Genomic DNA, 12,234 nt, shown 5'->3' on the forward strand with positions numbered 1-12,234 from the left:
CAAGCATCTTGACCTTGACAATTTTATTTAGCTGTTTTTAGCCATTTCATAGTGCCTACACGAAGTTCTGTGCATCAGTAGGAATCCTGCAGTATGCACCACAAAACCTGGTAGGCAGTGTCTGTATATCCAGCTGTCTAAAAGCCACACTTGCTACGAGTTTGCACTTTGCATCACACTTTTGGTTGGGACCTTTTTGTCTTGTAAGCTTTTGCAGACTGTAAAGTGTAAAAAATAACCATCTTTTAAAAAAGTCATGCAGATCCAATATACATGTTGGGATCTGTGAAGCGAAGCTTTAGTCAATTGGTGTGTATGAAATTCTATACAACTAACAGCAATGCACACAATTGTGTTTACTTTCATAATTTGTACACTTGTTCATGACTTTTAATTTGTTGCCACTTGTGCAGAGCCATCAGGCCACTACCCCTGATGCGAGCCTTTGCAGTGCACTACACCAACCCACGCTATCAAGGCTTCATGAGACATTTGGGCATTGCCATAATGAAGTACACGCGGAGTCCCATCAAGCCTAACATTGAAGATGCCATTATGTCACTGCAGACTATGATCTTTTCCGACTACGAAGAGGTGCGCATGTTTCTAAGTTCTTGATATTGATTATGTTTGCATTTTTTTAGATTAGTCTCTTATTTTGCACAATGACAACTGCTGTCATGCTTTGTTCTTTATTGTTAAAAATGGTTACTGTCAACTAAACAGACACTCAAAATTTTAAAACATGACGAATGAGTAAGCAACTTTCTTAAAGTGTTTGTTGCGTGACAAGACAATCAGTATAGACAGGCTGCAATTTTGCAAATCGATGGCAGTATGGTTTCACTATGAGTTCAGTGTGGGCAGACACTCAAGTTATGCACTGTGCACTCCGCTTTTATTCTTCATGTTTCTTCTCTTGCTAAAAGGAATTTAGTTTGTGGTGTGAACTTTATTATACTAAATCTTCATGGGAATTTGTCATAACCACAGCAAATATTTGCATCATGCCTGTTTAGCAATGTGCACAATAAGGGGAATAGCTTTCACTTTAGCTGTAAGCTTTGGTTTCTAAATGCCAGAATTTCAATAGTCGTCTGACAAATCATACCACATCTATTTGCTGCTAACAGAGGGTAATGATAAAGCTCGTTCCGGGGCAGTTCTTTTGACAGCACTAAAACTCATTTGTATTTGACCAGAGCAGACAAGCGCAAGAAAGCTGCAACACAAGCAAGGTACAATAATGGTGCATGGTCAGCTGCCATGTTTACTTGCACTTGCTATCCATGCACCAGATTTCACACGTTTGATATACCGTTGAGTAAAAGAGAACAAAATATGTGCTGGCAGCTGCCATGATCGCTTACACTATCTGTGTGACTTTGTTTCACTACCTCCGAGGCTCTTCCTTGTTTTTTCAGCATTCTGAAGACAATGAGTGGCAGTCCTCTCACTTCTCTTCACACTATAAGCTGTAAAACGCACATTTTCTATGATTAAAAAAAAAGGGGGAGTTATAACACTGTTTGAAAAAGAATCACCAAATTGAAGGAGCATATGGTGCCCACAGGCAACCAGAACACTTGCACCATGATGTCTGCATGCAGTCCTCTAGGCCAGCATTGTAGCCAAGGCAGCTGAACTCCTTATTTTAAGACACCTTGCAGTGGGCTGTCACATGAAGTGAAAAATCCTTTATAATGCATATAGCACACAAGATTACCATATTATATGCAACTCAACAACATATATATATATATATATACATATATATTCATATTTGTGAATAGAACTTTCGTAAACCTCGCATTGACTGTGATTAAGCTGTGTTTCACGTGGACTTTCACATTGATTGTAAGTTAAGTGATTTAATGTGTTGGGTTTACCCGCTTTAAATGCATCATCAGATGCAGCTTACAGGCTTGCGATAGTAGTTTTTGCTTCGGGGCTACAAAGCTGCGAACTTGGCACACGGAAGTTATCTTAAATATCACCATTTTCGGAAATGTTATTTCACAGAGTAGTTATGAGCTAAGAATCTGGCTACCTCTTAACATTATACTCGAGCACCTTGGCAACATAAAATTTATTAAATTTGTCATCGCTTCTTCTTTCTGGGATTTTACGTGCCAAAACCAGTTCTGATTATGAGGCACGCCGTAGTGGAGGGCTCCAGATTAATTTTGACCACCTGGGGTTCTTTAACGTGCACTACAACGCAAGCACACGGGCGTTTTTGCATTTCGCCTCCATAGAAATGCGGCCGCCGCAGCCGGGATTCGATCCCACGACCTCCTGCTCAGCAGGTTGCACCTCATTGCTAATTTCCATCGCTAATTGGGTTTGTGCCAAGATAACTGTGATACAGGTGGCTATACTCCACAACTGCATTATGCTGCCTGCAAAGTGCACACACAAACAGAGAGGAAGGAGAGGTGTTATAAACTTGCTCTTTCGGTCCACAAAATAATTTTAATCGGTCACATTGAAGGTAGCAATACAAAACGTGAAAGCTCTTCTTTCATGGTTGTAATCAAATCTGAAAAGTACTTTCATACGAACAAAATGTGCTACGCTGGTGTTTTATAAGTACTGTTCTTCATCCTTCTTTTCATGTTACCATCATTTCCTGCACTGATTTTATTTAAGTATGTATATTGATTGCAGTTTTTCGACTCCAGCCACAGAGCTTGAAAATCAAGATGCACGCAACCATCACAAATTGCCAGTTAAATGTGCTCTAAACTTCCGCATACAGTACCATAATAACCAGCATCATATCAGTATAAATTGGTGAAGTGTTCTTTAGTGCTCTTTCAAAGCTCTGTTTCTATTTGCTTAGTGTAAAAAAAAAAAAAAAAGGTTGATTACTAAGGAAGTAAATTAAGGCCGAATTTCCACTTTCTTTTTAAATATCCAGCTCACAGATTCCAAAGTGTTTTCTCATGTTATGGACGCTTTGACATAGGAAATGTTACTGAAACTTGCTAGGTTGAGTATTTGTTTCCTTCAGAAGGCAATGTAGTTCTTCTCTACAAATAAATGATTTAGACTTAAAGTGGATGCTTTCATGCAGCCAACAAGATGTACAAATGTTGTCTGTGTGATCTATGACGGTAAAAAAAAGATGTTGGATAACTTGTCGTGGAATGGTCCATACAAAAAAAAATTGTTGTGAATCTGTTGATGATATCGACTCGCGTACATTGTTTATCATTTTCTGGTGACTGTTTTTCACCAGCAAACCACTGTTACAAAGTTATCACTTGGCGCAAGGTACACCTTCATGTATCGGAACTTTCTTGAATGTTGTCACCGGTTCTATAGCAAAAGAATCTCTCCTAATCACATTGCATGTGCGACACGAATATAGTAGTGTACATTCTGGAAAGTACACGAGCACCAGCGATTACGGTGGAATCTATGATGAGCCATGTAATACAGCAGACACACTTTACTCGTAGATCAGATGGCGACGACCAATGATTGGGCTTGCCGTTATCGTTGTGGCATGTGTGTTACTATAGTAGGGGTGTGCGAATATTCGAAACTTTCCAATAACAAATCAAATAGGGCCTTATTCGTAAATGCAAATGTTTTTCTAATACTTTGCAAATATTTCAAAACGTTAACTCTGTCCAAATAAACATAAAATTGGAGCAAAAGTACTTAAATTTTCACCCCCGCAGGCATAGTATAGGCATAAAACATGAAAACTTGCGTAGGGGAGCAGGCTACATCACTTAGGCAGCCATACTTTAGAGTGATCATACGTACTCTCTGTAGAGCTTTGTGCATGTGAAGAAATTACTTGTTTGCTCCTAATGCTCTATTTATGCCTTTAATAAACAACGCTTCGTAATTAAGCATGTAATCACAGAAACTTGCTAACTTTATGAATACTGGGATGTGAACATCGTTTTATATTAATTGTTATAACGGCTGTTCATTATCGTAGAAGTATTCGATATTCTATTCAATTCGGTTTGCCTCTATCACTATTCGAAAAGTGTTCAATTCGGTCTCAGAAATCACTATTCACACACCGCTAGTTACTAGTTTTTCTGTGCACAAGTTCACCTAATAAAGAGTAAGATGCGTGACTTAAAGTTTTGGCACTGTCTGGTTCCTCACCGTCACTATACAATGTAACAATGTAGAGAATCAGTGAGGCTGATTCATGTAGTGAAAGTTGTGTCATTGCATGTTGCAAGCTATGCAAAACAGCTTAACCTATTTCTTTCAGCATGACTGTTCAGTTACCCTCAGCCATATTATATTGAGCAAATTATGCTTTCTTGCAGGCGGGCGACAAGATAAAGCAAGTTGCTGACAGTGGCATACCTTTGCTCATAGCATTCAGTGAGAACGATCGAGCAATCAACCCACAGGTTATTTTCAACATGGTGGACCTTATTGGCACACGCAACCAAGATCTTTGGCTCTACGACGCTGATGGGAAATTGGTCAGAAAAGGTAAGTCAGGCTTGCAAAGACATTCTTTCACCTCATTCTCATCTTAACTGCATAGATCAGGTTGACTTGTTCTACTTAATATACGTAAGCAAACTTGTACATGTCACTTTCACAAAGTTTGGCACAAAAATTGTTCGATTACTTATCCCAGATTTTTGTAATTTTTTTTAAAGTTCAGATTCATGCTTTTTGGTTCCCAAGAATCATTGTTTCATGACTTCTTGTACTTCATTGCGATCATGCATCTCTTGACATGATGAATTTCCTGCTAGCCTCAACTAGTACATAAGTTTAGATGTGTGACTGTGGAATGTGTGAGATGTGTGACTCTCAAACGAAGATGGGAATCTTAAGGGATACTGTATTCACGCAAAGGAGAAATCCACCTCCTTGCTGCCAGAGGAGTGCACCACATGACAGCAATATCGTGCAGGGTGGCTCCCCGCAGAGACAGGGGACTGTTTTTCTTAAGCCACAAACGCTTCCCGCCTGCTGAGGAGAGGAGGTTCGCTAGAAACGAAACATGTATAATCTTTTCCCTAATCCCTGGGAGAAGTTCCCCATGCAGATTTCCCTTTAATCGTATTACCGCCATTGCTGAGTGTGAGGCACACAATTATAATCTACGTTGCCACCAGCTATTGGTCATTTTCTTTGTTCCAGTGTTTTCAGTGAATTCAGCTTTCTTCTAAAATTTATATAGAAATGTGGTGTTCTAATTTTCAAACGAGTAGAATTTTTCTAGAGATATTAAGATGAAATATTGCCATGCCATTGTCAAATTAGATGTGTTAGTATGTGTTATTGCACTTATGCTATTGCAAGAGATATCAAGGTGATTGTCTATCTTGAATGTTGTAGTCACGTGTGGAAAGACGGTGCTTCTTCCATCGGAGTGTACATGTGAGAAACAATTACTGTTGCACAATCTAGAATTTTAACATTTATCTCAAGTCATTCTAAAATGTGCGAGGAGGCCCCTGTAAATAGGGGATAGTGTAATAACCATGTTACTTAAAGGTGAAAAAATAACGTCCACGGATAGCATACGCTGCTGTGAACATCTCAATCGAATTTTGCAGTTATGCATGGCGTGTGGAGCTCATAAGCGGAGCGGGGAGGTGCATTTTTCTCAAACGCTCTCTTTTCAACAGAAGCCTGTTTCTCACTTTTCTGGATGCTTTATTTGGTAAAATAGCAGATTCCCATATGTGGCTGCTATTGGCCAATAGCTGACATCAATCAAGAAGGGTGTGTGGATCAGTGCGCTTCTTCCAACTGTTATTGTGTTATTTATTGATGCAGTTTATAAACAGTTCAAAGTAAGCGAAAATCTGCTTTGGAATTTCGATAATAATTATGCACTTCCGGGAGAAGCCGACTATCATCTCCTCACGCTAGGCCGTGTCCGCCCACGTAAGAATTAAACTATGCTTATCAGTGTCTCATAGCGGTTGGTTCTTGCTAATTTCGACTAGTTTTGAACACTCAACTAGCCTTGAATCACGCAAAACTTAAGGTCAGACCACAGGCACACTCCTGGCCGCTCCTGATTAGACGCCTTGGCAGACTTCGCTTCATATTGAGCTATTGATAGCACTTCAAAATGCATAAGTTGGATGTGGCTACTATCCATCGGTCAAGCTGGTGCAGGACAAAGCCAGTCCGCACCATGTAACACGGCCAGACTGGAACATATGAGTGTGAGCGCGCACTCCAGTCCTGTCTTGCACAAAGCAAATGCTGCACATATGCACTACAGTTGCATGTAGCTGCAGTTTGCTACGTAGCATAGATACTGCAGCCACCGCGGGATGCCGCATTGAGTCTGCTGACTGAGCGCACTGCGGCTCACTGAGGACAACCACGTTTGGCGACTCATGGGCGCCAAAATCCAAAGTAGTGGCATCTACGTAAACATCCAAAATCAAATTTCATCTGCACACCACAGTGACGTTCATTAGGCGGAACGTTGTGGACATGCCCCGCTCTTCTGTAGCCTTCACAGTGCAAGGCATTGAAAAAGGAGCGGTAGCACCACGTTGGGGACGTGTGATTGCCAATAACTTCACTTCTGCTGGATTTATTGATGTCCTTTTTAAGGAAAATATATCTGAAATGGTCCATTTTAACTTCAAATGCATTTCTCAACTTCAATAAAAAGTGGTTCAGGGCCCCTTTAATTCAACGACTGCCAATTGCCCTCATTTCTGTTTTTTGCCACCAAGCTGTATCTTGCTTTAGAGGGATCAGGTGTGTTCAATGAACTGTTTACAGTGTTGTCCCCGTCTCTGCCAGCATGTCTACCTGTTTACAACAATATTCTGCTCGTTTTTGTCTATTTTTAGACAAGCTTTGCTGTTTGTTTCTAGTTTACATTAAAGGTGCTATTTACTTGGCTTTAATTCATGTGGCCAGCCTAGAGCAGGTAAATTGTTTTTGATAGATTTCATGCTTAAATTACATTTATTGGTATTAATAATTTAGGTAATGGAAATACTATTTTTGTTTCGACCTTTCAGATGTGTATCGATTCTTTACAGCTCCTTACTTAGTTGAAATTTATGCTCCCATTTGGCCTTGTTTGGTGGTGTCTATAGAATCTGAAATCTTGCCTTGGTAGTTGAAATTACTTCACGAAGACAATTCTCACTTTGTAGTTTCAATATACTTGTGTTTTAAACCACTCTTTATGCTTCAGGCTCAACATCAGGCCAAAGAAAAGTGATGCTGTTCAAGAAAGGAGGTCACTACCTGTTTCGCCGGCATCCAGAAGTTGTCAATTCTGCCATCATGGATCTTCTTCAAACAGCCCTTGCATCTAGCAAGTAACTGGTCTTTGACATGGGGTAATTCACTCAGCCAAGACAGCAGTTTACGCAAAACAGTTGATCTGAGGCATCATCGTGAATTTATTAATTCTCAGTGAACTTTCTTGTAGCAATGCAAATGTAGTTTGCTGCACTGTAACATTGAATTTCAGTAACTTTCTCACCATTCTTTAGCTGCAAATTTTTTTTTTTCTTATTTGCCTCACTACTACTCTGATAATTTATAAGCGTGCAGTTTTCCAACTTTATTCGGTGACATGCTCTGGCACTCTTAGAAACTTTAGGAACTCTGAACTGTGCGTAACAGTCCATCATACAGGACAGGTTTTAAAAGTCAACCAAACCTCGAGTAACCTTTATCTTTTGAAATTTTGTATATAACACCATTTCTGAAGGCTTTGTCCCATGTTTTAAGACATGCCCTTTTGCTGGCCCATGTTAAACATTTTTTACAGTGAATGAAACAGCCTGCAGCTTGATTGCTTAAGTTTGGCAGCATGACTTTTCTGCAAACCTTGTTATTTGCCACACCTGATTAATTGTGTCTGATAGATCAGATCACCTGAAGTACCTTGCAGTCACCTAAAGCTTGCTGAAATATGTGTCTGCATTGCAAAAAAAGCAACAAAATTATCTAGTGATGTATAGGTGACTTGACGTGTGTGTGTGTTAGTAGCTCTGAGGAAACAGTGTGACTTGAGGCACTCACTAATGTGACAATCTCCTACAAGTCTCAGGAATTCTAACGAATCCAAACTGTAGCATTTCATTTCAGCTTTTTATAAAGCTTTTCTTAACTACGCTAATGTAATATGTGCATGACGTCAAGTAAAGCTTAAAGAAGGATGATCATCACCTACAAATTTTGGATCGTCGAGGAATGTCGATCAATGTAAAGAGATTGCCATATCCAACACACTCTGCAGAGACATTTTCCTTCTCTGTACATGTTCGCATTTGTGTAGCTTCACTAACACACTTGTCTTATTGTATTGTATGCCTCTTTCGAATTATTTGACTGAATGATGTGTTCTCCAATACTCCAACACATGAGAACTCTCAAAAAGCATCTATGTACTTTTTACACAAGTTTTGCAGGGTTTACTATCTTTATAAATGTGTCAGTCCTTTACCAAAGCAAGTTGCAAGACCACTCAAGTGTACAGTGCACCCAATTTATTCATGCATCTTTTTGTTTTACCGTGTACAGCAGTTATGAGAAACGTAATGTGAAAAATGAAAAAAAGAAACGTGCTCAAGCAGGTGTACCTGCGATCACATCAATAATAATGAGATTTCAAGGTAAAGATCAAACCCGGACATTTTTTCAGTTGGGCTAGTCTTGTGCGCTTATCAAAATTTTGATCAAGACCTGGAACCTAGAAAGTTGGCGTGCATGCACTTCGGTATGCCTTTCCTTCACTTCACCAGTGTTTGCATTCTGCTGCACGTGCCATTTGGGAGCTTAGCAGATTTATAAATCAAATTCATAAAAAAGAAAAATACATCAAAGGTTTAGAAGAACTCACTAAAGGGACTCTGCAATGCTCTTTCTTCAAAATTGAGATTGCACTGGAGTGAGTCTGATGCCCCTGAATGAATATATTCCTGCAGAAGTCTTCTAAAAGGATGTAATAGTGACAGTGATATAAAGAGCGAAATCTTTATTTCTCCATTCCCCCTCAACACAATCTTTCCTTTTCAGCTATGGGCAGCCTATTGCTCCTTTCTTACTTTTTCTTCTTTCCGTGGTGCACTTATGGTAACCCTTGAAGGTTGATGCGTGACAAAGATTGGAAGGCTGTATATGTGTGCATGAGCTTTAACTCACAGTTATGAAGAATTCTCTAATGGCTGGTGTCTATTGGTTGTTGTGCATGTCCATAATGTCATGGGCATCCCGTACTAGAGGGGAGGAGGGATGGGTGAGGCCTGGAAAGCCACTGCAGAAAACGAGCAATCTTTTATGCGAGATTGTGGGCTGCCTGCTACGTGCAGTGGACTAATATTTGGCATGCATGTCCATGGCAGCATTGTCCAGAGACAGCGAATGTTTTCTTACCATGTTCAAAAAGCGTTGCAGTGCCCCTTTAAAGGCCGCTTTATGGAGAGCTCATTAACAGTATGTGCCTTGCACGTCTTGATCGCAAATGATGGCACTTGCAGGGCAGGTCTGCTGCTGCTGCATCCATGCAAGCTTCATGTTAGTTCACCTCTTGGCATTGTCCTGGAGTTTTCAGTTTTTCAGGGGACCACTGAAGGAGCCATACTCTGGAAAGAGTTTTTTCGGAGTACTGGCACCTTATTTTTAAAATCACGTGCAAGACTCTGTTTGCATAATTGAGTTGAGGTAAAAAGAGTCGCGGAATCTAGTTATTTAAAAAAAATGTTATATCACTTACTGCAGTGTGAGCTTAACGCCTAATTCCTGTTGAGGCATCCATATAGCGATAAATGCATTAATCTCATTTGTTCAATTTTTATTTCTTTGTTAAGATTATGCTTGGATTGTGGGCTTATAAAATTGTTTAAGGCATTCAAAATTTCTACTACTCCTTCCAGTGAATGTGAGGGTGATGTTGGTGCTTCTGTTGGGCAAATTACACCGGTATTCTGTGTATGGATGTGGCAGGTTCCCAAAACTGTATTTGGCATCGATTTTATTTAGTGGTACCACTTTGTGAGTCTCAAAATTATTAGTTTATTGATTATTTTTGTTTATCATGCAATGCATGCAGGCTCATTTTGACACTAACCAATCACAGTCTGTGCTGAAGCTTTAGCAATGTGAGGGGACCTTCCAAGTTTTTATGATTGAGCACAGTTTTAGTGCCTTCATTGTGCATTCCCTCCTCTCAATATATTTTAGCATAGCTTTTTATTTATGGTACAGCTTTCTGATTGAACTTGCAAATACAATCTGCGTTCAGCATTACTTCTCAGTATTAGTATTCAGGTAGCACATTCTTTTTACTCTCTTTTGCTCATGCACCCAATTTTGTATCATCCTAATAGGTCATAATGATCATCATCGACTCATTTTACTTTTGCTTTCCCATGTCCTATCTTCCTTTTTTTTCTGCTTCATTTTTATTACACAGTCAATGAATAGCTTTTCACCCCAAAGTATGGGGTAGAACAACTGCGAGCACCGGTTTATATTGTGAGAATTCAGCAATTTTAATAAAAGCATAATATTTCTTGGGTCACCCCAAATACATTTAGCACTCAGCATAGTGTGGCAGTTATAGGAGTGGAGTATTAGTTGTGGCTCATCAGATGTTTGTATGCTCAGCACCCAGTGACTTTGCGGTAACTCATTTAAGGAGGCTTTCGGAACTCCGTCATCTATTCGAAGCATTAATGCACAACTTATTGGTGTACAAGTAATTGAATTTGGGAGACCAGTACCTATTCATTTTCCATTAAGTAACAGTAATATGCTCACTCAGCAGTGCAGTTTGTCAAACAGTAAGAAAGAGCCATAGAAGAATACATTTATTAAGCCACATAATGAATACTCAGACAATGGTGTGTATTAGGCACCCGAGTTGGGCACAAATTTGCAAGGTGAAGGAAGTATCACAAGTTGGCATCCATCTGAGGGTATCACAACGAAGCATATTGCTAAACCAAATTTGTTAGTGAATAGAATTTTTGTTCTTGTCTGTCATTTTGGATGGTGCATATGTAATTGTTTACGAGATGTCTGAGCCTGGTGCTGTGTGTTAAATTCTTGCGTCTGTATGCAACCAGATCTTTACACATCTGCATCCACGGCATGGCAGCTTTTTTGTGTGTGTATGTTCTTTTCAGTGTACTCAATGTTTGTCATGTATAACCACTTGTTTGCTGAGCAAACAGGTCTGCTTTGTCTGCAGAGATATTTATTGGGCTCTCCTGGTGAGATGCCCTATGAATGACTGTCATTGAAATGCTACTAGTGCCAGATGCTATGAGAATTTTTGACTGAGCTTCAGACATGGACTACGTTCTCATACAGTGCGTACATGTGTGGTGTGCATACATGTGACAGCAGACGTGTGGCGGACATAATCGGCAGATGTTTGCCGAACAAAAAATGGAAATGTGCTGCCCTCTGTCGTCACCATCTGTTTCCATTCATCCTGCAGAGGAAAGCTCAATCTGAATTCTCACAAGGTCTGGTGCCACTGAAACATTTTGTGTGTGCTCACAAAGATATACTACTAAAACTGGTTAAGTTTTAAACACCTGTACTACACTACCTGGTGAAATGATATTCACAAGTGAATGTGGCAGACCCTCTTTTATATAGTGAACAATGTTGAATTTTATACATTTTTCCAGTTATCCTTCATAATACTTTTCTTTGTGTGGCCTATGACATGTCTTCAATATATATGGCTTCATAAAGTTTAATAAAACTGATCTGCAGCACTTGTTTCATTATTTAGGCTTGTAGTTATTTACAGTGGTTGAACACGGACTCTTCTTGTGCATCTGTTCACCATCCCTGTATTCTTATGATTTCTTTATCATTAGCTCCATACAGAAAGCATGAGCAACAATGAAGCATTCATTTCTGAAAATGACTCTTAAATGCATGTGATGAATTTGTTTGCTTTTTTCCCCCAATATAGTCCTGAGCAACAAATCAAAGGGGACATATCAGGCTCTCTAAATAAAAACTGTAAGGATATTATTTGAAGGCATTTGAAAGTAGTGTTTGAGGCATTTAATTTGCAACTTAAGGATCCTGACAGAAGTGTGAAATTTAGAAAAAGAAGGCCACGCATAAGCAGCAGTTTTACAGCTAGAACAGGATCTGCATAACATCAGTGCCCTTCACGTCTCAGCAAAAATGACAAGTTCCGTCAGTTATGCTTCAGAATGCTTTCCAAGATCACACTGAATTGTATGAACAGGAAAGCCATGACAGACA

General features: G+C 39.6%; 1 protein-coding gene across 3 annotated transcripts in view; it reads left to right on the forward strand.

The window, feature by feature from the left end:
* The window catches only part of LOC119449926 (uncharacterized), a 53,184-nt gene extending 41,458 nt beyond the window's left edge, over nt 1–11,726 (forward strand). For all 3 annotated transcript variants that reach the window (XM_037713217.2, XM_049665521.1, XM_037713218.2), the window contains exons 7-9: nt 414–594; nt 4,308–4,479; nt 7,181–11,726. In XM_037713217.2, coding sequence (XP_037569145.1) covers nt 414–594; nt 4,308–4,479; nt 7,181–7,311 — 484 coding nt within the window. In that variant the 3' untranslated portion in view covers nt 7,312–11,726. The remainder of the gene's footprint in view (nt 1–413; nt 595–4,307; nt 4,480–7,180) is intronic.
* The last annotated feature ends 508 nt before the right edge of the window (nt 11,727–12,234 follow it).

Source organism: Dermacentor silvarum, chromosome 4 (assembly GCF_013339745.2).
Source record: "Dermacentor silvarum isolate Dsil-2018 chromosome 4, BIME_Dsil_1.4, whole genome shotgun sequence".
In the NCBI taxonomy this organism is placed as follows: domain Eukaryota; kingdom Metazoa; phylum Arthropoda; class Arachnida; order Ixodida; family Ixodidae; genus Dermacentor; species Dermacentor silvarum.